This window comes from Hippichthys cyanospilos, chromosome 19, assembly GCF_059441005.1.
Source record: "Hippichthys cyanospilos isolate Australia breed blue-spotted pipefish chromosome 19, RoL_Hcya_1.0, whole genome shotgun sequence".
Classification (NCBI taxonomy): domain Eukaryota; kingdom Metazoa; phylum Chordata; class Actinopteri; order Syngnathiformes; family Syngnathidae; genus Hippichthys; species Hippichthys cyanospilos.
In genome coordinates this window covers 3658252-3685264 of record NC_142387.1, presented here as the reverse complement: position 1 = coordinate 3685264, position 27013 = coordinate 3658252, and the positions used below count along the sequence as shown (strand labels likewise).

At 38.9% G+C, this 27013-nt stretch overlaps 1 protein-coding gene across 7 annotated transcripts in view; it reads left to right on the top strand.

Annotated features, from left to right (window-relative positions):
* relch (RAB11 binding and LisH domain, coiled-coil and HEAT repeat containing) overlaps positions 1-21621 on the top strand; it is a 30872-nt gene extending 9251 nt beyond the window's left edge. For 2 of the 7 annotated variants that reach the window (XM_088401568.1, XM_088401563.1), the window contains 24 exons: positions 36-165; positions 277-416; positions 701-776; positions 856-951; positions 2370-2393; positions 5733-5845; positions 5936-6026; positions 8822-8893; positions 9003-9143; positions 9686-9850; positions 9943-10090; positions 10157-10313; positions 10420-10543; positions 10703-10751; positions 10894-10973; positions 11124-11230; positions 11305-11404; positions 12656-12738; positions 14439-14502; positions 14580-14718; positions 14791-14907; positions 16992-17080; positions 17367-17437; positions 20587-21621. In XM_088401568.1, the coding sequence (XP_088257694.1) occupies positions 36-165; positions 277-416; positions 701-776; positions 856-951; positions 2370-2393; positions 5733-5845; positions 5936-6026; positions 8822-8893; positions 9003-9143; positions 9686-9850; positions 9943-10090; positions 10157-10313; positions 10420-10543; positions 10703-10751; positions 10894-10973; positions 11124-11230; positions 11305-11404; positions 12656-12738; positions 14439-14502; positions 14580-14718; positions 14791-14907; positions 16992-17080; positions 17367-17437; positions 20587-20707 (2497 nt within the window). In that variant the 3' untranslated portion in view covers positions 20708-21621. Of the gene's footprint in view, positions 1-35; positions 166-276; positions 417-700; positions 777-855; positions 952-2369; positions 2394-5732; positions 5846-5935; positions 6027-8821; positions 8894-9002; positions 9144-9685; positions 9851-9942; positions 10091-10156; positions 10314-10419; positions 10544-10702; positions 10752-10893; positions 10974-11123; positions 11231-11304; positions 11405-12655; positions 12739-13226; positions 13310-14438; positions 14503-14579; positions 14719-14790; positions 14908-16991; positions 17081-17366; positions 17438-20586 lie in introns of all 7 variants that reach the window. The other 5 variants (XM_088401569.1, XM_088401566.1, XM_088401565.1 and 2 more) reach the window with 4 other exon arrangements.
* The last annotated feature ends 5392 nt before the right edge of the window (positions 21622-27013 follow it).

Here is a 27013-nt window from a genome sequence, read left to right as displayed (position 1 = left end):
TAATAAGTAATGTAATGTCTGCTTTATTTCCACAGTGAGATTCAAACGTTGAAGCAGACGGTCTCCTCCCCTTCTCCAGTTATCCTTGACCATAGCTTCCAGACTACATCTAATCCTGCATCCTCTTGTACTGCCTTCACTTCTTCCACTGACCCACCCTCTGTGGTAAAAGTCATTGTGAATTTTCAAGACTGAACTCTGCGCCACTCAAGTCATTTGGAGTGTTACCATGTTTTAAGAACAGTGCATCTAACTAGATATATGTCCTGTCCTCAGCCCCATACAGATAATGGACAGTACTTGGACATTCGGGGTGTTTCAGAGCCTCAAAGTGAGCCTCCCTCCACACACAACTCACTAAAGTCTCACAATAAGCTCAAAAGTCAACTTCCAGCACATTTTGATCAGCCAAACAGGTGAATGTTTTTTTCATATATTTAGAAAGCTCAATGGCATGAAGTTCTCATTCTTGAAACATATGTGCTTTAAGTGTGTGACTTTATTCTACCGCTAGATGGCGGGAGATATTTACTGTGTATATTTACTGTGCACTCAGGTTGTGCCTGAATTTAGTTAAGGCAGGTGTTCCAGTACAATTATTCATAATAGTTTATTTTTGTTGTTGTTGTTGTTTTTGGTTTTGTTTTGTTTAAAGCCGGAGTAACTAATTTGGGTATTTTCTTATTTGCACCTAATCCAGGAAGCTATCACCAGCCTTCCAGCAAGCCTTGCTATCCTTCTGTCGAATGTGCTCAGACAGCCGCCTTGGTGCAGAGGTTAATTTACACAACCACACAATTACATATAGATGTTCTAATCAATGAGAACTATGTTAAGTTTTTCTCTCATCCTCAGGTGTCTCGTATAGCGGATAGTGAAGAGAGCGTGATGCTAATGCTGGGCCGCTGCCTCCCTCATATTGTCCCAAATGTCCTTCTTGCTAAAAGAGAGGTAAAACATGGTCCACCTTCTCATTCTGTTCACCTCTCTTTATAATCATCATAACACCATTCTTATTTTACTGTATAATAGATAGGCACACAAGCGAATGAACTTGGTGTTCAAGCCATAATGTGAATCTAAATGGACTAATGTCTCAACAATTCATGTGTTTCTTGTATTTTCTTTTTATTACTTAATGGCACAAAACTGTGGCTTTTTAATTAGAATTATAAATATGTTGCCAATATAATTTGGGTGGAACCTGAAGTACCTGGAGAAAACCCACACAGGCACGGGGAGAACGAGCAAACCCCACACAGAAGGGCCATAGTCGGAATCGAACTGTGAGGTAGCCATGCTCATCAGTCTGCCACATTGGGTGAAACCAAGTAGCCTAAAATATTTTAATGTTGGCAAACATTTTGACTGACTGTATACTTCCGTGGTGGAACAGTGGACGAGTGGTGAGCAAGTCCGCCTCACCGCTCAAAGGTCCCGGGTTCAATTCCAATTCGTCCCAGACCTCTTGTGTGGAGTATACATATTCTCCCTGTGCTCCCATGGGTTTCCACACTCTGGCTTCCTCCCACTTTTCAAAACATACATGGAAGTTGTATTGGACACTCTAAATTGTCCTTAGGTGTGATTGGGAGCGTGAATGGTTGTGCGTCTTTGTGTGCCTGCAATTGGCTGGCAACCAGTTCAGAGTGTTCCCTACCTACTTACAAATACAGCTGGGATAAGCACCAGCTACTCGAGTGAGGATAAGTGGCTACAGAAAATGGATGGCTATTTAATTCCACTGTTTCTGTGTTGCAAAGTTACGTATAGTACACATGAATATTTCTTTTTCTTTTCTTTTATTTCTAAAATAAAATGAAATGTTCCTAGCCCTGATCTTCTCCTTAACGATTCTGATCAGCTGAAAATATTTTGATGAAGCCCAAATTACAGATCACTTAATGGGGTTCTGGACACCCCTATTAATAAGAAACATTATGAAGGTGATTCGGTTTGATAAATGTAATATGAATTTCATTTTTTGAATTGAAATGCATACTAATTTATTGAGACGCATCTTTGTTAGCGAGTAAAACAATGCAGTGTGACACGTCTCTCCAGTTTTGTGTTTATCATAATAATGACATTGCCAACCGGTGACTCAAACATATTGCTATCATTGCTACTTGATCAATACCCAACCAAAAGATGTGCAAACTTTAAAAAGTACTCATATAGCTTTGCTGATGTGTGTCCATCTATTGTGTGTTTGTCATCCAGCTGTCTCTATTCGCCAGCTATCATTCTGCCTCAATTGTGTTGTCAGCCACTCACGTTTGCGCTGTGTTTGCCTTCACTGCCTTTATTTTTCTTCTTCTCTTTTCGTCTCACTCATTCCCTCACTCTGGTGCATGCCTCTCCTCTAGAGAATGGTTGCACATCTTTGCCAGGTGAGTCCTTCACACGCTCATCTGCATGGTTCTTCACACAACCGCATACAAGCATGCCTGTTGGCTACAATTATAGTCTGGCCAGTAAAAGTGTACATTTTATTAGGTGTGAAATTATCAGCTCACCTTAATTTCCAAGTTTAAATCATTCTGTGACCAATCTTGTATTGCAAGTATTACTCTGTGAAATGAGCTTTCCCCATTGAAATGAACCCTTTAGTGGGCACAGCAACCGCTTTCGGCCGATAGTCCAAACAGGCAAAAATGACCTTTGTTAGGCACACGTTTTTCTAATTTTAAGTCCTAAACAGGTAAGAATTTTCAGAATTTTAAAGTAATATACATTAAAATTTAAGCAATGGCTGTTACGGACCCATTTGGCCAATTTGCCGGTTTAGACTATCAGCCGAAAGCGAACTCTGTGGCCAGTAAAGGGTTCACCTGGCCATGAAGAAAAACACATTTGTTACATTTTAAAATGAAGACAAAAAGCATCAACAAAATAGGAATATGAAAACATAGAACAAGAGAAAGTATTTAAATAAACAGGTTTTATCAGGTTCAGTTATGAGAGTATCACAAATAGCCACACAAACAGTAATAAATTCATGTTTTGACGGGCCTTTAAGTGGCACAGCTTATTGACATGCAGTGTTCCTGACCGCCTGGCCACACCAGCACAGCGCTTCATAACTTTGCAGAATGTGCCCAGCCACCACTGCAACAGCACTACTATCATTACTTATAACTACTGGCACTACTTGTAATTGCAATCACTTGCACTTTGCAGTTTCTTTGCAGCCATGCTAATTGCTAATTTACAGCAAAAATACTTGAAATATTTGACACATGGAGCAAATGATGTTTACCTTGTATGAGAAAAAGCCTAAGTCAGTGTTTTGTGCGGATGCCATGGATTTAGTTCACTTCAAGCAATTTTTTTCTTCTTGTTTAACTCATTCACCACCATTGACAGCTGGCACACATAAGTGAATATGCATATTAGGTTCTCTCTGCAGACTGAAATGACACAATTCCATATTTTTCGTCTTTTGAAGGCTGGGTGAATGACAAAGATCCAATTTTTTCAAGTCCGACCCATGCCACTTGGGAATGTGATACTAAATCTGATATGTATTTGATCTTTGACATACGACTTCAGTCTGATCAGGCAGGTCGCATTCATCCGACTCGGATGTAACAAACATGCGACAAATGTCACAATTATGTGCTCAAAAAGGCAGAAGCAGCTTGGGAAAAAAAACAAAAACAAAAATAGTTGAACATGGCGGAGAAGTTTGAAAATATTCTGAGGGAGGGAGAATAAAGTATATTGTCTCTCCTGTGTTTGTGTGCATGTGTGTGAGCACAATGTGCGAGTGCAAACGTGATTGAAAATATTGTGGATGACAACCATCAGTGCACCCGCTGTATGTGACGTCATGGTGTCCCCAGCGCATGCGGGACAGTCTGGGGCCGTTTCACACGCCATGGTTCAGACACTGGTCGAATTTACTTAAAATGTCCATTTTATTGGACTAGACTGACAATGAATGAGTTAAAGTGGAAGTGGAAGAGTTTTTTTTTTTCACTTGCACCCTGTCAGTTTTGGGAGGGAAATATAGACAGAGAATTTGGCATGAAATTCACAGGTGATATGGCACAATGGGCTACAACACAGGTGTCGAACTTCAGTCCTCGAGGGCCAGTATCTTGCATGTTTTCAAACCGTCTCTCTCAAATACACCTGATTCAAATGATTAGGATGATTTTCAAGCTCATGTATACCTTGATAATAAGCTAATCATTTGAATCAAGTGGGTTGGGAGTATCGGTTTCAAAATGATCAATCCGTTTTGCGGTTTGGCTCGTAATATATATATATATATATATATATATATATATATATATATATATATATATATTTTTTTTTTTTTTTTTCTTCCCTTACTGGAACTCGCAGGTGGATTCCTAAATCATTTTCACATGAATAATCAAAACTGATTTTGTCTTGTGATTTCATGTCTGTAGAACTTGTATTACTGTATGAACAGTTCAATATTTTAGAGTGTTACTTCTGCAAAGCAAATGAAAAGTGCAGTTAAATGTATGTAACATGATATTATTGCAATGTAATGCACAGTCATCCGGGAAGGTTGTGCTCACAAAATAAGTGTAGAAACCTGATAGGAGGAAAGTCTCGTTGAAGTCGTTCACACTTGGCCTGCTTTGCATACATTGCCATGGTGATGTAGTTTTAGTCAACCACCAACAGTTATGAAGAATTTAATCTCTTTGTGAATCAAGAAACAACTAAGTGAATCGCAAGAACAGCAAAAACAAACGCATTAGAACACTGAGGGGTCTGTTTTGAGACGTGGACTTTGTACTCAGTCCGTTAGAGCCATTAGCCATGTCACACACACACATACACACACATACACACCGCTTGCAACCTGAGTCCTGCTAGTAAGTGACACACCTTCATTTGTTAGATTGTGACACTTAAGAACAAAAGGTGTTTCAAACGAATTATGTTTTGAAACACTGCCTGCCACCTGGCTAGTCTTATCACTCACGGTAAATTATTAAACAAAATGTTTTTCCCCATTTGAATGTTTTCTAACCTGCCAATATAGCCCCAATAAAACGCGTGTTTGGTCGATGGCTTTAAAAAAAGTAGAAAAAGTTTTTTCACCAGATACACTGGGACATGGCCCTGCACTGCATAAAAGGCTCTTGTGAATTAGCAGTTGATCATATGTATTTGTTGGTGTTGTTCTTGTGTGCGTCACTTCAACTAACACTTAAAATAAAATGAATGCTCGTGCTTTTTTTACACTGGGCTGGACCAGTATGACTCATCACACTCACATACACACATATTCTCCCCATTAATCCAGAAGGGTTTGGGGTTTTGTATGCTGTTCCAGCTTTGAGGCAGGAAAAAAAATATCATATGTTTCTGGAAAAAAAAACAACACATTTATAACTCTGTATGCACTCTCTAATTTGAGTGTGTGTATGTGCGTGTGCGTGTGGCGGGAATGTCGTGCTGACCACAGTTTGGCCATGGAACTCTTGCATCAAATACAGATTATTGCTCTGCCTTGAAGGTACATGAACTCAGTCTGAACCCTTAAAAAGGGCATATTTAAAAAATTTTGTTGAGCAAGGGAACAAGTGTGTTGCCACCGTGTCTGTCAGAGTTTTAGAATACAAGGACTGTATATGTGTGTCACTATCAAAAGAATTCTGTTTAATGCTAGTAAAGGTTTTTTCTTAAATTCCCTCCACAAAATAACTGACAAACTTCCTTTTTCCCATTTTATGCTTCAGGAGCTGATCCCTCTTATCCTGTGTACTGCCTGCCTTCACCCAGAGTCCAAAGAGAGAGACCAGCTTCTCCACATCCTTTTCAATCTCATCAAGAGACCAGATGATGAACAGAGGTGTGCACACTTTGATTCATGCGTATCGCTGCACAAATGTGTCAATGTCAGTAAATTTGGTGAACCGTTGTTTGTGTTTTCTTGTTAAAGGCAAATGATCTTGACGGGATGTGTTGCCTTTGCGAGGCATGTAGGTCCCACGCGTGTTGAGGCGGAGCTTCTTCCTCAGTGCTGGGAACAGGTACATTACCCACAAATCTCTAACTATATATATATATATATATATATATATATATATATATATATATATATATACACACACACATAGTACATACATACATACACGCACGCACATACACGCACGCACACACACACACACACACACACACTTAAGCGCTGCTAGCTTCCGGGCCGGCTAATTTATGATAGAAGCTGAGCTACGCTGAGAACTGTCAAAAGGCAACGAACAATATACGAGATACGAATTTAATCAGTTTCGGAGTGCATATTGTATCCTGAATCATTCTTATAGTAATATACATTTTAACATTTCCAAATTAAATAAATCCATCCATCCATCCATCCATTTTCTATAGCCGCTTATCCCCACAGGGGTCACAGGCTTGACTTCGGGCAGTAAGCGGGGGACACCCTGAACTGGTTGCCAGCCATTCGCAGGGCACACAGAGACGATTGACCAATCATGCGCCCAATCACATCTAAGGACAATTTAGTATGTCCAATTCACCTGTCATGCATGCCGGAGAGAACCCACCCAGGCCCAGGGAGAACATGCAAACTCCACACAGGAAGGCCGGAGCCAGGTGGATTTGAACTAGGACCTTTGAACTGTGAGGCAGACGTGCTATTCACTGCGCCACCAAGCCGGCCCAAATTAAATAAATGCCATATTAAATTTTATAATATTGTAAATTACGTTTCAGAATTATAATGTCGTAAATTACGTTTCAGAAAACATGATGTTCAGTAGATGTCAGGCAAATGACAAAAAAAAGGCTGTAAACAATCATTTTAATTTCACTTGAAATTTATTTGATCAAAAAAACTGAAAACATTTCAACTTCCATTTTCATCAGATTTTTCTACAAAAAATGGCTGTAAACAGTTGCTTTAATTCCACTAGACCAGGGGTCGGCAACCCGCAGCTTTCGAGCCGCATGTGGCTCTTTAGCGAAGTCCTAGTGGCTCCCTGGAGCTTTTTCAAAAATGATTGAAAATGGAAAAAGCTGGGGGAGAATTTTTTTTTTTTCGTTTTAATGTGGTTTCTGTAGGGAGACAAACATGACAAAAACATTCTTAACATTTTCCAATGCTGTAAAAATGTGTAAAATAAATATTACATTTCAACATTTCTGTCAACGAAGAATTACGTCATAGCCTGAGACACGCGTTTCTGTTAGCAGGGCAGGATGCTACGCAAGTGGCCGTTGTAAACAAACCGGCGGCCATGAGCCATGGATCCCAAAGGGAAAAACAGAAAAATAACTGAGGAGAACAGACGATTCAACATTTCTTGGACCGAATCATTTGCATTCGCTGCCAATGCAGAAGGATTGCTTGAATGTTTGCTCTGTAGCGAGAAGTAGTCAAATAACAAAAATAGCAATGTGGAACAACATTTTCAGGGAAGGCGTTCTACATTTACAGCCGAGTACCCAGTTGGCAATGAGAGAAAAAGTGTGATTGCATTACTTCTGCAGAAATTAGAGGAGCGCAAAAATATATTTAAGAAGTGGATTGCAACTTCAAACTCCACGACTGCTGCAAGTTTCGTTGCAACCCGGGACATAATAAAACGTGGCAAACCGTTTACAGTTGGTGACTACATGGAGTCATTCATCAACATATCAGAACACCAATTTAAGGACTTCATAAACAAAACCGGGATAATACAAAAAAAAAAAAACGACACGCCTCTCTCCGCCAAGACAGTGAAGGAAAGAACGATTAAAATGGCAGGCAACACCGATCAACAAATCAAGGACATTAATTCAGCGCCAGCATACTCAATTGCCATTGATGTGATCGATATTGAACAGACTGCGCGTTTATGCGGGTATGTGGCTGATGTTTTATTTTTATAGATGCAGGCTACATTTTATTGCACTCTATTGCCCAGATAAGGGCCACCTTATGCACGTTCCATTTTGCTTTTTTCAAATTCTCATGAATAAAATCTTCTAAAATCCGCTTTATTTAATTTAATCAAAGCAATGAAACATAATTCGTTAATATTGTAATTTAGTTAAACTTGAGGCGGCATCGCACAACAGAGTAGTCATGTGGTGTGTCAGGATGCACTGCAGGAAAAATAAACATTTATTCATGAAGCCTCATTATGTATTCGTAGTTAATCATTTTGATAGTAGGCTCATATAGCTATTATAGATACATACAGCATGTGTTGCCTTCATTACAAGGCTTTTATTTTTTTGCGGCTCCAGACATAGGCCTATTTGTTTTTTGTTTCTTTTGGTCCAATATGGCTCTTTCAACATTTTGGGTTGCCAACCCCTGCACTAGCCCTTTAACAAACTGAAAACATTGAAACGTACTGGTAAAGTGAATATTTCATGTACAGAATTGTTCGTATGTAGGAGTTCCACTGTATACTTATTGTGGTTCAAGAGATATTTATTGTACTTTATTTCTTTAAAGAGACAAACAAGTTGTGATATTAATTACTATGCAGTTGCTATTGCCATGTATGCCACCTTTGTCATACTGGTCAGGTATTTGTCAACTGTCATTTTTAGAACTGAGGTTGAGGTTCTCATTTGCACATTGTCAAAATGTCAAACAGTCAAGTCAACCTGTCCTCCTAGTTTCCTTCCAGATGTTTTTTTTTCTTTTGATTTTGTATATACAGACATTCACGTCCCCACTACCACGTGCTGTCTAAAGTGAAATTTGATTGCATGGCAACCACAACTGCCTATTCCTTTCATTGCGCGGCAGCTGCCCTTCCATCTTATTTGTTGTGTTATTTTATACTTATACGCTCTCCTTTTTCAGATTAACCACAAATATCCAGAGAGAAGACTTCTTGTGGCAGAGTCGTGTGGCGCCTTAGCGCCATACTATCCTGTAAGATGTCATTTGTATTGATTTGATTGAACAATTGTGGTATATTAAAAAAAACACACACACTCGCATAAACAAAAATGTCTTGGGTTTTTTTTTTTTGTTTCTACAGAAGGAAATTCGAAGTTCGTTAGTGTTGTCCATGTTGCAGCAAATGCTCGCCGAGGACAAGGCTGACATGGTCCGAGAGGCTGTGGTCAAGAGTCTTGGGATAATCATGGGTTATATAGATGATGCTGACAAATACTCACAGGTATTTATTTGCAAGGGACATTTGACCCTTCCGCCTTTCTACATAGCATCTACACTTCATTTAAATATAAATTACTTTCATAATCATACAAACAGCTAATACTTTCATAATATTTTAATATAATTCAATACGGATCATAGTACATCAAGCTTCTTATTGAATATTTGGAAACGTTTTCATCTCAGAAAGTTGAGTATAACTGTGGGAATTGTCAGTTCTTCCATGAGAGTGTTATGGCCTTCTCCCGTTTAAAGAGACTAATTTTGAGCCAGTGACATTTTTCCACACCAAACCTACCCCACAATGCCTTTGTGCTGTGGATCATTGTGCTACTGGCATGATAAAGGGCCTTCCCAAAATTGTTCCCACAAAGTTGGAATCATAGATTGGTCCAAAATGTCGTGGTATGAAGGAAAACTAAGTGAGGACAAAGAGCACTACTCTTGACTGAGTGTTAACTGACTAAAAGGTATTTCCCAGAACCTTTAACAATGTTCAAATGTCAACAATTTTTTTAACCAGTTTGTTGTGCTTTTCAATAGGGTTTTGAGCTGATGCTGCTGTCACTTGGCGACCCTTCGGAGAGAGTAGTCAGTGCTGTCCACCAGGTCTTCATCCCCGCGTTTGCTGCCTGGACAACAGAATTAGGAACCCTTTACACTTCACTCATCCCTTCTCTCTTGACACGTATAGAGAAACTCCTCACGGTGTGTGGTAACAGGCTTACATTCTGCCTTTTATATCCACTGGCATCTATTGTATTTCTGGTCTTGACATTTCATCATTGCTGTTTTTGCAGCAGGGAGAACATAGCCTGGATGAGCACAAGTTGCATGTGTTCCTGTCAGCACTGCAGAGTCTGATCCCGCCCCTGTTTGCCGTGGTCTTGCAGAACGCGCCCTTCACTGGTCGAGCCAAACTCCATGGCGATATACCTGCAATAGAGGGTACATTTCTGTGTGTTGGTATCTTATTTTAGCTCTGTATTCATTAGCGAATGTTTGTCCTTGCAGTGACTCGCTTCCCTCGGCCAGCTTCCCCCCTCCAGGATGTGGCCACCATCATTGGCAGCAGAGAGATGCTGAGTGCCCTGCTGCTTCTCTACGACCATCAATTGGAGCATGAAGGGACCACCGGATGGGAAAGCCTGCTTTGGGTGGTCAACCAGCTGTGAGGCACACACACACACACACACACACACACACACACACACAAATTGTAAATGCATACAAACATCAAAACTGACCTGGTATTTTTTTTTCTGTTACCGTTAAAGGCTTCCTCAACTCATAGAGATCGTGGGTCGCATCAACGTGACTTCTTCCACCTGCGTTCATGAGTTCTCTCGCTTCTTTTGGAGGTTCTGTCGAACCTTTGGCAAAATCTTTACCAATACAAAGGTAAAGCGGAGCTCTATTGAAATGCTCAGTCATCTCATTTTAACCACATTGACTTATCTGTCCCCTTGGTCATGTTACACATGCTCATAAGTAAAGGTCATCATCTATTTGCAATCAAAGCGCTGACTTGTTTTTGTTCATCTATATAACATTTTGCAGGTTAAACCTCAGTTCCAAGAGATTCTTCGATTGTCTGAAGAGAATGTTGGTGAGTGTGGAGCTCTTGAAAAATGCATTTGCTGCCACATTAAAAGCAATGCTATCTATATTTTTTCTTTGTTGAGAAAAATATGGGACATATATTTAGATTTTGTTATTGACACATGTTGTTATGGTTTTGTCCCGAACAGATGCTTCGTCTGGAAACGGTATTCTTACAAAAGCCACTGTCCCCATTTATGCCACAGGAGTTCTGACGTGTTATAACCAGGTAACATACAGATTTTTTCACTTTAATTTTCAAGCCTTGATGTGGTGGTGGGGAGAACTACATTGCAAATCAAATTTCGTGAACAATTTTTTTTTTTCTTATTTTAATATCAGATTGAACTCATTAATCTGTCTTGTCTCATCTTGAAAGGAGGAGGATCGCAAGTTGTTGGTGGGTTTCTTAGAGGATGTTATGACAACTCTGTCATTGTCCCACGCGCCCCTCGACAGTCTGAAAGCGTCTTTTGTAGAGCTGGGGTGAGACGCACGTACACACACACAGGCTGCACATTAATTAAAGTGTCTCATCTGATTTTTTTGATTCATTTCAGTGCTAATCCAGTTTACCATGAGTTACTGCTCACAGTTCTTTGGTATGGAGTAGTACACACCTCTGCATTGGTCCGTTGTACTTCAGCAAGGATGTTTGAGGTAAAGAAAAAAGCAAACAAACATTTTAAGAAAAGCATTAGTTAACACTTTTTGAGGAGCACCTAACAAAGTCACCTTTTTGTTTGTTGCTAACACTTAACTAAAAGTACATTCATTGTATACTTTGTGTCTGATTTTATAACTAGGAATGTTGTGTAACTTTAATAAAAATGTTTAAATGTAACTCCTTAAACTGTAAGTCATTTTGCTGCATATTTGCTAGCTTTGCTTGCTATTGCTGCTGTTTCACCTGCATTTCATGTTTGGCTAGTTTGTAATTGTAAAGCCTGTAAATGTAACTGGTCGTTAATAATGAGAGCCTGGATCCCACTGTATTTAGCACCTCCAAGTTCTGATCAGGCATTTTACTGGTCTCAGATCTCACCACATAAATATCTGGATGTGTCACTAAAATGCTAAAGTCAGCAAAAGAGTTTTGGAAAGTATAATTCATTTGGACGTGTATTCTTCTTAGTTGCAGGACTTCAGGTCATTTAGGAAATCTAATACTGCAGTTGTTTTAAAGAGCAGCTGCATGTTACCCCATTTTTTCCCCTACTCAATGCAGTTGAATTGTACATTTGCCAGGCTCCAGCCAGTACTCCAGCCAAGTGCTGACCAAAGCAATGTAACTAAACAGTAACGATTCACATCCACTAGTCCAATGAGATGTTTGCACACATTCAAGTTCTGCATTTGATGCGAATGTACTGTAGTTCTAACAGTGGAACCAGGCCTCTCAATGTAAAACTTGTGGAAGGAGGAGTGCTCAGCTGAATCAATGTTCCCCTCTTTTTGTTAATTGTGAAGTAATTCCCCATTCTCCACGCACAAGCCTCATTGTCACCATCCCATTATGTGTAGCTGTTCACCATTATCCACATAACTCCACTAAGTTGAAATGTGGCGGTCTACCACAGATCCTGGAACAGATTACTTATTTGTTCTCCATTTTGGAATGGAAAGATGATTCAATCCGATCTGGAGTGTGTTCATTGACATTATTATCATACACATTAACATTTAGGTGTTTGTGCCGTACTGTGCCATAATGTGTGTTGGATTTTGATTATAAATTAGAAAAAGCATAGCTTGCTTTCTTTTAGTTTTTCCCTCCTCTCTTTCTTTGAATTATTTCACTATATTATTTATTATTTTCTCTCTGTCTGTCTATCGGCGGTGTCGCTCACTCTTGTCCAATGCACCGCCCTCCTCTGTGACATCACGTCTGGCTCTGTCCAACCTGATCAGCTGCTGGTAAAGGGGGTGAATGAGACGCTGGTCGCTCAGAGAGTGGTGCCGGCTCTCATCACACTGTCCTCCGACCCTGAAATGTAAGTGGCTCAACAATAACAACAGTTAACAGTCAACTGCGCAGTGTCTCTCTCCCCCCTTCTCTTTGCTGCCACCACTCTGCAACAGTCAGTCTATCTGGAGCAACAACATCAACTTTTAATATTTTATGCTATTTCTGAAGGCTTTGATTACTTGCAATAATTTGCAAAAGTTGTACGGCGTTGCACCAGGCAGAGCATCATATGTCTTTCATCGTCTCGTCAGTTACATTACTGCTTGTATGTTTGCACACTGCCATAATTGCACAGCCTGCAGAGCATGCTCCAGCCCTCATCTCCCCTAATCCATTGAGGCTGAGGCCCTCCTCCTGTCCAAAACCTCAGCTAGCGGCTGGTTTTCACCCCCAACTTCCCTTCTTTTTTCCTTCTTCAATATTATCCCTGCTACCTTTTGTTACCACCCTCCCCTCTCTCTCTCTCCCTCTCCCTCCCTCTCTCCCGTTCTCATCCCGGTGGTGGGTTTGCAGTTGATTCTCCGAGGCATGAGTGAAGCATTAGTAGATCGCCGGGCGGCCCCGGCACTTATAACTCTATGCAATGGGCCTGAATTGTGAGTCAATCGACAACAGAACACCTTCCTGTGAACTCTGTCTTCTTTTTGCAGGCTGCATCCAAACAGTGTCAAAAACATCTTTTATAAGCTCGCTCACAGTGAGCAGCTGTGAATGTTAAGCTAACATGTCATCTTCCTGTCTGACTTGAATAATTAAGGGGAAGGTCTTTGCCAACATCCTGCCTTCAGTACTGAGTTTGACTAGACTGAAATAATAATTGGCCATGGGATGAGTTCACAAATTTATTTTGCCACATCCAGAATTGTACTGAATAAAATGACGAAATGAGTGGTAACACGTTTGGAATGCAGCATGCTTCATCTCATTGTTTTCTCTACGGGCACACACTTAAAACATTTCAGCTTCTTCTCATTAGAGAAATAATTCCATGAGAATGAACCATAATATGGCCATATATATATATATATATATATATATATATATATATATATATATATATATATATATATATATATATATATATATATATATATATATATATATATATATATATATATATGGCCATATTATGGTTTCATTCTCATGGAATTGTTTTTTTCTCATGATATTATAACCAGCAATTATACAACTTAGAGTATTCATAACCTAACATAAAATTACATCATTTCTCTTTTTTTTCCTCTATTGTGGTCCATTTTAATAACTGATTATATCATGCTCTAAAGTAAGCAGAATATCAAACAACTCTAAATGCGATCTTATGCTTTTGGGTTTTTTTGTATACATACCTTCTTGCTAAAAAGTTACTTTACTGCCCCACACTTTTTTATTTGATTTTATGATGAATCACATAAACACTTCTCAGTCAAATCAGCAAAATGCTGAAACCTATAAAATTTAACATGCAGCCATCAGCAGAACTTGCCTAAAAGTTTAGTTGATGCAGCAGTTTTTTTTCTGGTCTGCTTATATTATTACTATTACAGTATTGTTATTATTTCAAAGCTTCTGCTCGTGGAGATGTTTTTTTAAGCATATTTGTGTGTGCATTGGGTGCCTTCAATGAACATGCTTGGCTATAGTAACAGCAACACGTACGATACATGCCAAAAAGGTTACAAATAGTCACTATTTCATTTTATGTTGCTCTCCTGCTGTGTTTAGCTCTGTGAGGATATCCACAATTCCTGCCTTTGGTACTATAATGGAGACGGTGACACAGAAAGAGGTAAGGAGTCCAAAAACAACCCCCAAATTGCACATGAAGTGCAATGTATTGCAACATACAACTTTGTGTGTTTTTAGCTGCTTGAGCGCGTTAAGATGCAGCTGGCATCCTTTCTAGAGGACCCTCAGTATCAAGATCAGCACTCTCTGCACATGGAGATCATCAGGACGTTCGGACGTGTCGGACCCAACGCCGAGCCTCGTTTCAGAGACGAGTGTATGACAAGAATGAAAGAAAATTCCATGTGTGTAGAGAGGTCAATTAATTACTTTGCCTTTTTCGATCCAGTCGTACTGCCACACCTGCACAAACTGGCGCAAGCTAATAACAGCCAAGCAGTGGAAAGCAAGAGGATTGACATTGCCACCCAGCTGTTTGAGGCCTACAGCGCCCTGTCCTGCTGCTGTATCCTTTTGAGGTCACTTCACATTTAGCTGCTCTGATAGTGCCCTTGATCCTCACGCCACGCATCAAGAGTGGCCACCGGCCTGTGGTCCAGATATGTGTGTGTCTTGGCAGATGTCTTCTGTCGTTTGGCAGGAAGTGAAAGAAAGGAAAATATGTTTGCACCACCCCCATTTCGGGGACTAGATGTAATTACAAGGTTGGGTGAGTAAAAGGGAGGGTGAGGGAGGCTGCAAGAGGACGAGCGTGAGAGTAAGTGAACTTCGGCTTCAGCGCTCGGTTCGGTTTACCCAGAATAGCCCTTCCACCCCATCTCTTGCTCTGTCTCTGCTTCACACACACTTTTGTCTGCTGTGTCTCCTCTGGGAGCCCCACCCCCTTCCAGAGTACACATTCACAGCCGCACCACCGGTTGGAGGTTCATTCCTGTGGGTCATCGTCAGGCTGTCATTTAACAGTTACAGGCCTCGTTAAAATGTATGGTGTGAACCTCAGAGGTTTGCGCCCTCCCCCCGTAAGACTCTGCTCTCCTCATCGCCACAGCAGCTTCTTAAATCGAACACATGACAAACGTTTAGGAGCTCCGTCTTGCGTTCCTCATGTAGCGTTGGCTCAGACAGGTGGTCATGACGATGGAATGTTTGGTGGTGGTGTTGGAATCTTCCATATATAGAAAAACCACAGGTTTTGGAAACAATTTGATATTTTGATGAGGTGTTAATCTGTGATTGGCTGGCAATCATCCGAGGTTTAGTCTGCCAAATTTGTAGTTCTTCAAGTGGCTGCACAATGGAGTAGTAGTTAACGCTACTTTCTCAAAGATTTTGTTTGCTGGCCAGTGACCTCGTGGCTGCAACGGCCATACTGATTGGTTACTTACAGTATTGTCCAGTATTTTAATCATTGAAAATTTAGAGCTTTATAGTTTTAGCAATAGATCAAGCAATCTAACTTGAAAAGGAAAATTTTGACAGGAGCTTGACCAGTATGGGGTTTTTTTTAGGTCTCAAACAGGGAAATATTATCACTACTAAAAAAAAAAAAAAAAAAAACTGAACTTTTTAGTCATAACTTTGTTTAAATATATTTGACATGTTTAATGAAAAACTTTGAGATTTCCAAAATGTAGATTTTTTTTTTCCAATTTAAACAAAAGATTCAGAGAGATCCTGCTCCCAGGGTCTCATTTAAACATGGCTCTGTGTAGTTTTGTACAGTAAATCAAGTTTTCCAAATATAAAGATCATTGAAATGTTAAACTTTCTTTAAAGTGTCATTTGAAACAAACACAGAAGGTGCAGAGTGTTCCCATGGTCAGTATATTCTCTCAGAAAGTGAACTGAAAAGTCAAATAGTTCCTTGAGGGTAAAACTTTTTTTAACTCATCTTTTACTCAGTTTTTTTTTTGGTAGTTTTTTTTTTTTTTTTAAAGCCTTTGTCGATATTTTTGAAATTCCAAATATCACCTTCCAATAATTGGTCCATCCTTAATTATGCCACCTGTCTTTATATCCTTTCAAATAATAACGATCAATATGTACTGTATCTTCCATTTACGTTAGACTGTTGTACAAAGCTTCTGTAATCGTTTGGGAACTAGTACAGATTGAGAGATCCCCAACAAAAAATCATGTCCTTTTCTATCAGATAGTCTTGATCGATTGTGTTCTTGTTTATATATTGGACAATTATCTTTTATGCTGAAAGCTGGTTGTTTAACATTTTACTAATTTGTCTCTACAGCAATTGTATTGTGTCAGCTTTTCAAGATGTTTGTTGTTATTTCTTTATACTCATCAAAAAGAATTTGTGAGCCATCCCAGGTCTTTTGGCCAGATGTAGGGGAAGAAGTGGAAGAGAGCTGGTTAGAACTTTGGAGCCCTTGCAATATTGTGACAGAAATTCCAAATCAAAAGTGGTCTTGTCTCTCTTAAGTATTCCAGTATGTGTGACACTTTAATTCATTATTACAGGAAGACCATGCCCAGTATTTCATGTACTCCAAATGAATGTGTCATATTTAGCTGGAATAAGTCTTGCCCCCAACCCGAAGTATGATGCAGCCCTTAACCTCGCTTGCACAGTCATATCTGAGGAGGTGATGATCAACCACTTCCTGCCAGGCCTCAGGTGTCTCCGAGCTGACATGGAGCAACTCTCCCCAGAGCACGAGGTCAGCAGACCGCTCACACGCACATTCAGCTTCCCGCACAGCGAAGTCGTGACCATGTAACACTCCACCCATCGTGCTTCAAAACTACTACTGCTTTTATTTGCGTCTCCAAATTTCACGCAAGTCCTTTTCATGTGAGCATTTTTCCCAAGGTGACTAACAGTCAGCTGACTTTTGAGTCTTTGGAATTTGTTTCAAGACTGTCGCACTATTAGGGAACCTGCTAACATGCAAATACCTTATTAACGTCATCATTGTGTTTGTGTCATATTTTTCCCCTCCTTAGGTGATTCTGAGCTCAATGGTCAAAGAGTGTGAGATCAAAGTGGAAAACAGAGGAATGGGAGATGCACAAGGGTGAGAAGAACAGCCGTCCTGTATTGTTTTAATTGTGTCAAGCAAATTCCATGTTAAGTGTACAATTACTTTCTACACTAATGAAACAAGCACAAAGCTCAAAATGTATTCAAATTAGACCACTTACAGGGGGTACTTGGTTTACTCGGATGTGGAACTACCGAAGTCTCAAATGATTAAACCTTATACACATTACTGTAAGCAAACAGTCCCCCCTTTCCTTTGAAGTCTCGTGCAGCTGCGGTCATATTAGCAGCAGCCCGGGCGTTGAATTCAAGTCTAATCTGTACATGATCAAACATTATAACACTGGAGAGTTTACACTTGAAATACCATTGTATTGACTGACATGGCACATCCCTGTGGAGTTGTAACTCCTGCCCCAATCCCTGCTTTTGCACCCACCGCAAAGGCGCACACATTGCTGAGGCAGTAGGCACACGCATACACATTGTCGGCAGAGGCAAACTAAGGTAGGTAGAAACACAACAAATAAAAAGTTGTGAAAAAGATGTATTTGTTCAGTTTTAAAAACATTGAAACTTAACTTCATCACGTTCACAAATGAGGGTCTTTGTTGCTCTAGTTATCTGTGGCTGCAGTTGCAGTTGGGTGCTTTGCATTTATGTGGTAGGCTAAACCTGAGCTGCTTCTGTGGTAAGCAAGCTGTTTGAATGCATATCACTCTACCTTAATACAGTGGTTCCTTGAGATACAAAATTAAATATTTCTGTAATGTTTCTTGTGTAGTTTTTTTTTTTTTTAATTAATAATTCATTATTTTCTCATTTGTGCTGAGCAAAGAAAAGTAAAAAAATGTGGAACTTTCAACATCCAAAAGTATTTGCAGAGGGGACAGGAGAGAAAATAGCAGAAAATAATACTGTACAAATTAAACACTGGAAAATAATACAAACTAAGAGGTAGAAACTTTATATACAGTGATCCCTCCTACTTCGTGGTCTCAGTACTTCGTGGGTTTTTCCAGGAAAAATTAAAAATATTTCAAAATAAAAAAATCATTTAAAAAATGGGGGGAAAAATGAATAAAGCAAAAAAGTACTTTATACAGTACTGTATTCATCAAATAACTAATTAATATTAGTTAATAACTATGTTCAGAATTCTTCAAGCGTTAAGAGTTCGTGACGTTTTTCTTCTCTTATTTTTAAATTCATGCTTTTAATTTGTCGGGTCGCGTTGCATTCCCGTTTCCTGTTTTACGTTCTCTGTGCGTCATTCGACTCGTTACCGTGAATGACAACCTAAGCTCATATTTATAGTTTATATTCGTTTATGTTGATAACGCACGCTCCTGCCTATGTTGAGTTGTATAGTAAGCGATGCGTGTTTACTCTGTTTATGTGTTCGTTTGTGTAGAGGTTGCACTTTGTAGTTAGTAGTTGTTGTTAGTTGTTGCTAACCCGCTAATGTCGGCTAAAAATACTGTAAATTCATAGATTAGCAAGTGTTTATATGTTAGTTTACTGACTTTAAGATTGTTGTTGATTTATTATTCAACAGATACTACATGATACACCATACATGAGCCAAAATACATGAGTTCAACGTGATGACTTGCGTACTCTTTCACCGAAGTCTTGGTGCAGATAACCAGTCATGAGAACAAATTCTCAACAAACTAAGTAATATTAGTTATTTAATGAATATACAATAATGTTAATACTGCTAATGTAACGTTAAATAATAGGAGAAAGGAATTAAATACAAATAAAGGATTGTTTATGGTTACTGCGATTATATTGGGGCGTACATAGGAACTAGGAACTGATACCCTACTTCGCGGTTTCAGACTTCACGGGTGGTTGACACCGCCCATTAACCGCGAAGGATCACTGTATACAGCTTCTTAAAGTTCAGGCTGGAGGATGTAATGTTTGGAAGAAGGAATGGTAATGTTTGGAAGAAGGAATAGACAACGAATAAAAATTGTGGCATCAGACATTTCAGAAATCAGTTCCCTAGCAGATAAAACCTTTTCACAGCTGGACCGAAACACGAGTTGGACCACTTAAGGAAAAACTTCTGCATGAGCCCTCCACATTAATGGTAGCTAAACGACTAGCATCAGGGCAGCAGCTAACCAATGGGGGACCAGGACAACAGAAAAAGACTCAAATGTTCCTTATCTCAATTTTTTTTATTTATTTAATTACGTATTTCAGATGTCGTTACATATATTGAGTTTTTCGCAAACTGTGACTCTCGTATCTTGAAGTTCCACTGTAGAAGTAGCAGTCGTTTTTAAGTAAATTTACCATTCAAATATGCTCTTCCATTTTTACATCTTTCTTCTGCCGCTGACTTTGCCCTCCCAGCCGCAAGACAAGTTAGGCCAAACACAATGACAGCTGATCTGTGTCTACTCCACAGTGTGATTGACCAACATCCAAGAATTCAAAACCCAAACAGGCAAATGCATACAAATGGGTCTCATCAGGATACATCCAAAGACAGCATGAAGTTAGAGATTCAAATTAGATTTGGAAAAAAAATATTTATAATAACTACGACTGTAATTAATTGATCGCAACTAGTGTATTAACACCATGAATTAGACACCATGAATGTATTTGACACCATGAATTAGACTTAAACTCTAGTTTTAGATTCAGATTGCTAAAATGTTTAATCAATTGAGCGCTCTGTTGCTCTGTTGATATATTTCTTATCTATGCTTTAGCTATCTTGAATACAAATTCTGTCTTTTATATGTCTTTTATGCATGACTCATCTTATTTTGCATTATTCTTTAGATATAACTTCTTATACTTTCTGAGTTTTGACACAAAACACATTTTAAATAATATCAAACAACACTGGACTGGGATCATTCTTTGTGGATTTTTTTTTTGTGCTAATAAATGCATGCAATTTTCAATAAATAGGTAAGCAATCGCTGAAGCTTTTAACTGCTCATTCCAAAGGGGAAGCAACTGAGCCGTTTGACTGTAAAACATCTGGTTAGGGCTGTGCAAGCCAAAGAGCGTTGTTTGCCACCGGCAACTCCTGTAAACACATTCAGCATGGAATATTGTCACATATTTAATCAGGCTAAAAGTCAAATTTATTGTTCATCGAAGCCAATGGCGTACTAAGCGAAGCTTCTCCATGCTTTGTGTTTGTAGCTCCATATCCATCGCAAGCAGTTTGGTGGGTGAGGATGCCAAGACCAAGTTCCTGAGCAAGATGGGTCAGCTGACCACGTCGGGCGCCATGCTGGCCAACGTTTTCCAGAGGAAGAAGTGAAACGCGTTCAGCAAAGATCAGCACCGGCAACATCTGACCACCGTCCCCGTCTGCTATGCTTCAAGCAGATCAACAATCAATCATGCGACGTTCATTTCTAACAGATGAACGGTTCACATTGACTTGCTTTTTTTTCCCTCAGTCAGTGCTCGTTTGACATCTTAGTTCATGATAAGAAGCGCCGCAGAGGATGAATGTCCAGTATTCCATGAGAAGTGGGACATCTTTCCTGGACATTTCAGAACATGATGTAATCGCTGGAATGCATTTTTTTTTCTCCCCCCCATCGGAGAAGGAAAAAAGATGAAATAACCTGCAGGAGATCACCTCAGATTTTTAACAGGTGTCATTTTGGAGCAAACAATGGACGGCCTATGATATTTAAGCATGTCCTAGCAAAAAGACAAGCTCCAGTCCTCAAAGTACTACAAATGTTTGTATTTGTGTGTGGATGTGGTTCCGAACCATCGCCTACTTGAAGTTCTAAATCATCTTGCCTTTGTTTTCACTAGTCTGTCTCTGCTGTCCATTTTGATAGCTTCTATTTTATAACTTATTTATATCTTATTGAAGGAGAACACACTTTATTTCCAACTTCCAAAGAAATTTGCACTTCATTGTTTTGTTCTTAAGTACTTTATTTCTTTGGAATTTAAAATGATCACTACTGTACCGTTTACTGTTTTTTGTTTTTCCTTTTTGTTTGTTGTTTTTGTGTTTTTTAACTTTGAGCATAATTTAGATCCATTACAGCCCGTCTTTCTGTTTGATTAGTGGATATTTTTTTCAGATTTTTGGGAAAGGTAAGCTCAGAAGAAAACGTACATAACTATCATACATTGAACTGAGTGGTTGGTACTGATGTATATTTGGAATCTGTGTCATGGTGTAATAAAAGCTCATTTGTGTATTTACATGTGCACCTGTCAGTTATGCATGGAAGCATAAAGAAAAAGCGCTTTATTGCTTTAAGTGCCGCCAGGTGCTATAGACAAAACAAAAGTCATTGGATAGACTAACACACGGAATGTGGTAGCCCCGCCCTTCCAGGTCAACACTTTGATGTGCCTTAATGTTTATGTGCAACAAACCAAAGTCCAGTATATATGGGACATTCCCAACTGTTTCTTTCAACCTTTAAAACCTATAAAACTTTGTGTATTTAAAACAACAGTATTTTGGAACATCACATTAGAAATAACAATATTTTAATCAGCCAACAGTTTGAAATAATGTGATTTTAGTCTTTGATTATTGAACCTCAAATCATTAATGTCAGTTGTCGTTTATAAAATTGTTGGAACAATGGCAAGCCTGGATACCAGTCATGAAATAAATACCACTTAAAATTGCATTTGTGTGTAGCATAAGAGTATGGACGACTGTGACTAAATGTAATGCCTTTTTTTTAAACATAATAATCCAATATCATATATATTTGATATTTTAGACAATGATGAGAATCTAATGTCATCAACTTTTGTGATTGATAATATTAGTTGAACAGCATGGAGGACTACGAATTTGCAGCATTACCTACATAACTGTAATGGTCTAGCTTTTTTGTAACAAATATAATTCAGTCTGTAGTGGAAATACAACCTCAAATCACCAATTTGACTGGTTTATATTGAACATTTTGTGTGAGCATTAGCAATGCTAACAGAGTTAAATGAGAATATCCCATATGAATTTGACACACCACAGAGTGTTGTTCAACCATGTCAAATTCAAATAATTAAGGAAATTCAGTCAATTGAAACAAAAATGCAATTTTGGGGTGGCGGCATAGCAAGCTAGCTAGTCAGCTGCATGATGCAAAACATTATCATGTGACAGCTGAATTTTCAGAATTCAAAACTCTCCTAAGTGAAATAAATAAAATCATTGGGAGCGACCTGTTTGGGGGAAACTGACCCCGTTTGTTATGAGGGGGTGTGCAATTTGCAATTTTTATTTTGTAAACTTCAGTATGGCAGAAAAGTAACAAATATACTTGTCAAATTGAAAATATGTTGGTGAATTAAAAAGGGGCACTTATGTTTGGCTTAAATTATTTTTGGTGTTGTTGATGTTTTGTTTCCACAAATATTTGCAATGGGGGTCTTTGGAAAATTTGCTTTCCTAAAAGGGGTCCCTGACTCCAAAAGGTTTGAGAAACCCTGGTCTAGTAATCTCTTATTTGTATAAACTTCACTTTGCAACCTTTTAGATGCTGTGAAATGAAAGTCAAGACCTTGAGGTTGATTTTGGAGAAATCCCAAAATGGACATCTCTGTTGAAAATTCAGATTTTCATAAATAACTCAAAAGTAATCTTTGTGACATAAGCTCGGTCTTGTCAAAACACATCACTTTTCAAATTTAAGAAGTGTTGTTGGGATAGCGGTTGATCTTTATGCAGGTTAAGCACCTTCTATTGATAAAGCATTTGCATATTCAAGCTAATATTCAACCATTCTTCCTGATAACTGTGCAGGTGAACAAATAATTGATATGGATCAGTAGTGAGGGTATGCTCCGAGCCTTTTTATGTGTTCTTCTACAAGCTCCCATTCCTGTATTGTCTCATTGACTATTTTTCATGGTGTCAAGCATGTCTCTGCCTGCCAGAAGAGGCATGGCCATGCAAATACGCTTCATTGCCTTTAGGTGCATGTATAAGTGTCCCCCAGTCGGCAGCTCTTACTCACTGCAGTGACTTGGGTGACTCACGGGTCATGTCTGTTTCCAGAACAAGTGGAAGCAATAATACTGTCGGAAGGTCGCTGAATGAAGCTCAGTTTTGTTCATCAGCAGCATTCTTGCATTAAAATGCAGTGTTTGCGTTTTTATCAACTTTGTTGAGTTCAAAGTGGCGCCTAGATTAATTTTGCTTACATAGTTAAAATGTATGTGGCTTTTCTACAGGTCATTTTGAAGTGAGAAGCTCATTAAACAGCATGCAGTCTGCTTGCAGTTAGTTTGTGTTTTCGTACAGCAAAAAAAGCTAGGCTTTGATTCCTGTGCAGTTTGAGGTTTTATTGGAGCCGGCAGGGGATTTGCGTGGATATTTGCTTCATGTTAAGAGACCATTTAGGGTCTGGGTTGCTTGGGGAAGAAAAAAAAAGCCATATCTGGATCTTAATTGCTACTGTGCAAGCTGTAAAGGCCCAACCACACAACAGCATCTGTCAGCATGTTTTTGAGAGAAATAAAATGTGTTCACATTGTGTGTTGAAACCTGGCTATGTTTATAATCCTTATTATTGTTTATCGTTTATGTTTCACACTTACAAAAATGATTCATCTGCATAATGGCTCATAAAAGCAATATATTTTTAGCTGCTCTGTTTAATAGTTCCCCTTTTTTCCTCTTCCTTCCCTCTTTTTTATCCTTTGACATTGTTTTGACATTTGCATAACTGTCATTTTTGCCGTGATCTTGACATGCTTTGTGAACTGCAACCAGTGTGAAATGCAAAATAATGTGGTTGATAAAATTTTCTAGTGCTGTCAAAAGATTAAAAAAAAAAGAGAGAGATTGATTAATCATTTTAAACATTTACCTTTACATGCATTTGAGCCTAGCTCCAAGTGCTGGCAGCAAACTTTAGTTTCGACAATGAGGCGGAAAAGTGTTTTTTTGTTTTTTGTTTTTTTTTTATCAATTGTCAAATGATTTGAAAACATCATTAAATTAAAAAAGCTATTGCACACTACATTCATGTCTTTGTTGCTATCATTAGCTATGGCTGCCACTCGCTGCTAGGTGCTTTGCATTTATGTGATAAGCTAAACTTGAGCTGCTTCTGTGCTAAGTAAACAAACGCCTTCTTACAAAAATCCATATTACTCTACCGTTATCAAATGTGCCATTGATGAATAGTTTTCAAGATAAACTTACCAGTCGTTGGGCCATCAACTCACACATGCCTTCTGAACTTGCCATCCTACCCACAACAGGAGATAATGTTGCGTCAAACACAATTACAGCCAATCAGTGTTCACTCCAGGGTGTGATTGACTTTTGTTTTCCACCTTCAAAAACTCAAGCACAGGAAGCCCTATGCATAAAAACAGATCCAATCATTATTCAAATATCAGAGAGATTAAGAGTAAAGATTAAAAACTACATTAACTGAGATTATAAAAGACAGCACTTTAACTATGACTAAGTAATTGATCTGAGTTAACATGCTGTTTTGCCACCACATCCATATTTTATTCCAATTCTTTGGGAATGACCATAGTGGTACACTTCAGTTCTACTATGTTCATTTCATTAAAACAGCAGGATGCCATATACCATCACACAATTAACATAAAGATACCAAGAATGATAATATTAAGTAAAGTGATGAAGCTATGGGTACAACAATACATAATGTCAACTTTTGGTGATATAGTAGATCTCCTCTACAACAAAATTATGTTTGAAGCCAGATTTTTTTCACAACAGAGGACTTTTCACTGCAGCAAATATGTCTTGAACGTAAACATAAAAAAAGTTTTGTGTAATCTACAATCTGACTGAAGTTAAAAACAAAACCATCCAAAAATGAAAAAAAAGACAGAAAGAAATTGCCAAATCTACAATAAGTATTCATTTTAATACACACATCTATTTCTTGCATAATTTCTTTCACTTTGCTTCATCCGTCTTCTATCTTTATTACTTTTGTCCTGTATGCAAGTGTTAAACTTGGTTTATGCTTGACACGTCTGCAACCTACGGTGGCCCTGACGTGCAAATGAAAAAAACAAATACCGAAGCAAATTAAAAAAAGAAAAACACATTTACAAAAGACGAAACAAAATGAAGAAAGAAAATTGCCCACCCCTCCCGCCCACGTCGATATGACGCACTTGCGTTTGCTCGTTTCGGGTGAACACAACAAGCAATCTCATTGGATACCAAGCTGTCAATCAAAGTGCTTTTACAAGCTCTGATTGGCTGTTTCTTTGGCACAAAAAACGCGTGAGCAGAACTGAGCGAGCGCAGAGGACGACTCGAGCGAGCGAGAGCTCGATGTTGAGCAAACGCGATGTTGAGCGAGTGAGGGAGGAGTATCGCGAGCGAGAGCGAAATGTTAAGCGAGAGAGGGCTATTCCGAGCGAGCAAAAAAGAATTTTGAGCGAGCAATTTCTTTTTCTGTGTTCAAACTCCATCGGCGCGCGCTCAAACTCTTATCATTACGCGCTCAATAGTTTTTTTCTTGCTCTCAAAATCTGTTTTCGCTCCCTCAGTTTGATTTTCTCCGCTCAAATGTTTTTTTCGCGCGCTCGTAATTGTGGCACAAATATAATATACCACGCGAGCCAGATTTTCTCCAACGCGTACCTTCTACAATTTCTTTACAAACGGAACACATGGCGGACGAACCATTGCTTCTGGAAGTTCGCCGGCGCAAACACCTTTATGATTCGGCTGAATACCTAAATACCGTAAACAACTCCTAACGGGCATCACATTTGAAAGAGATGAGGAGTCTGTTAAAAAAAAAAAAAAAAGCTTGAAAGAATTTATATCAATTGAATCTACTAGGTTCATCTACCTCTGTTATAGTGTTGTTTGTATGCTGGAGACTCCATATACTGCCACCAGAGTATCGGAGAATATCGTCCGACTGTGGGGGGAAACTGCACAGAGTACAGAGTGGTACAAAACGTGTGCCGGCGCATGAAGCATAAATTAAAGTTGACTTTTGCTACAGGCTTGTTTTCCCTGTAGTGAATATCAGTCCAACACAAATGCAGAAAAAACATTTTGTATTATGCAACTGGGATTTTTTATTGTATAGGGAAGTGAGAAAGAGGGAAAGGCTTCAATGCATTGATTGCACGTACGGGTTTCATTGTAGCGATGTTATAATGTATATATAAAAATGAGACAAAGATCACTCATTGCAATGTTTTGATACTTTGATGCTTTACAATGGGGTCTGGGGCATTCAGGAGCCCACGTATGCACTTGCCTGACGTTCCATGCCGAGGGCAAAGGTCTGATTCCCTGCCAGTGCCCAAATACCACACTACTGTACTTGCAGGTCCCATGCTGGAAAACCAATGTTAAAGGAAATAAAAAAAAAAAAAAAAGCTGCATCAGGAAGAAACGCTGTGCCAAACAAAAAAGTTGATCAAAATGGCTGTAACAACTCTTAATGACACAAGTCAAAAGTTTAAAGAGCAAGATCATTTGATTAAAAATTGTGCCAGCATTAATCTTCGCAATTGTTCTCACTAGAATCTGTGGCTCTAAAGTGCCAATCACAACAACAAATAACTGAAAAACAACACTACAAAAGATGAAACTACTGCAAATCAG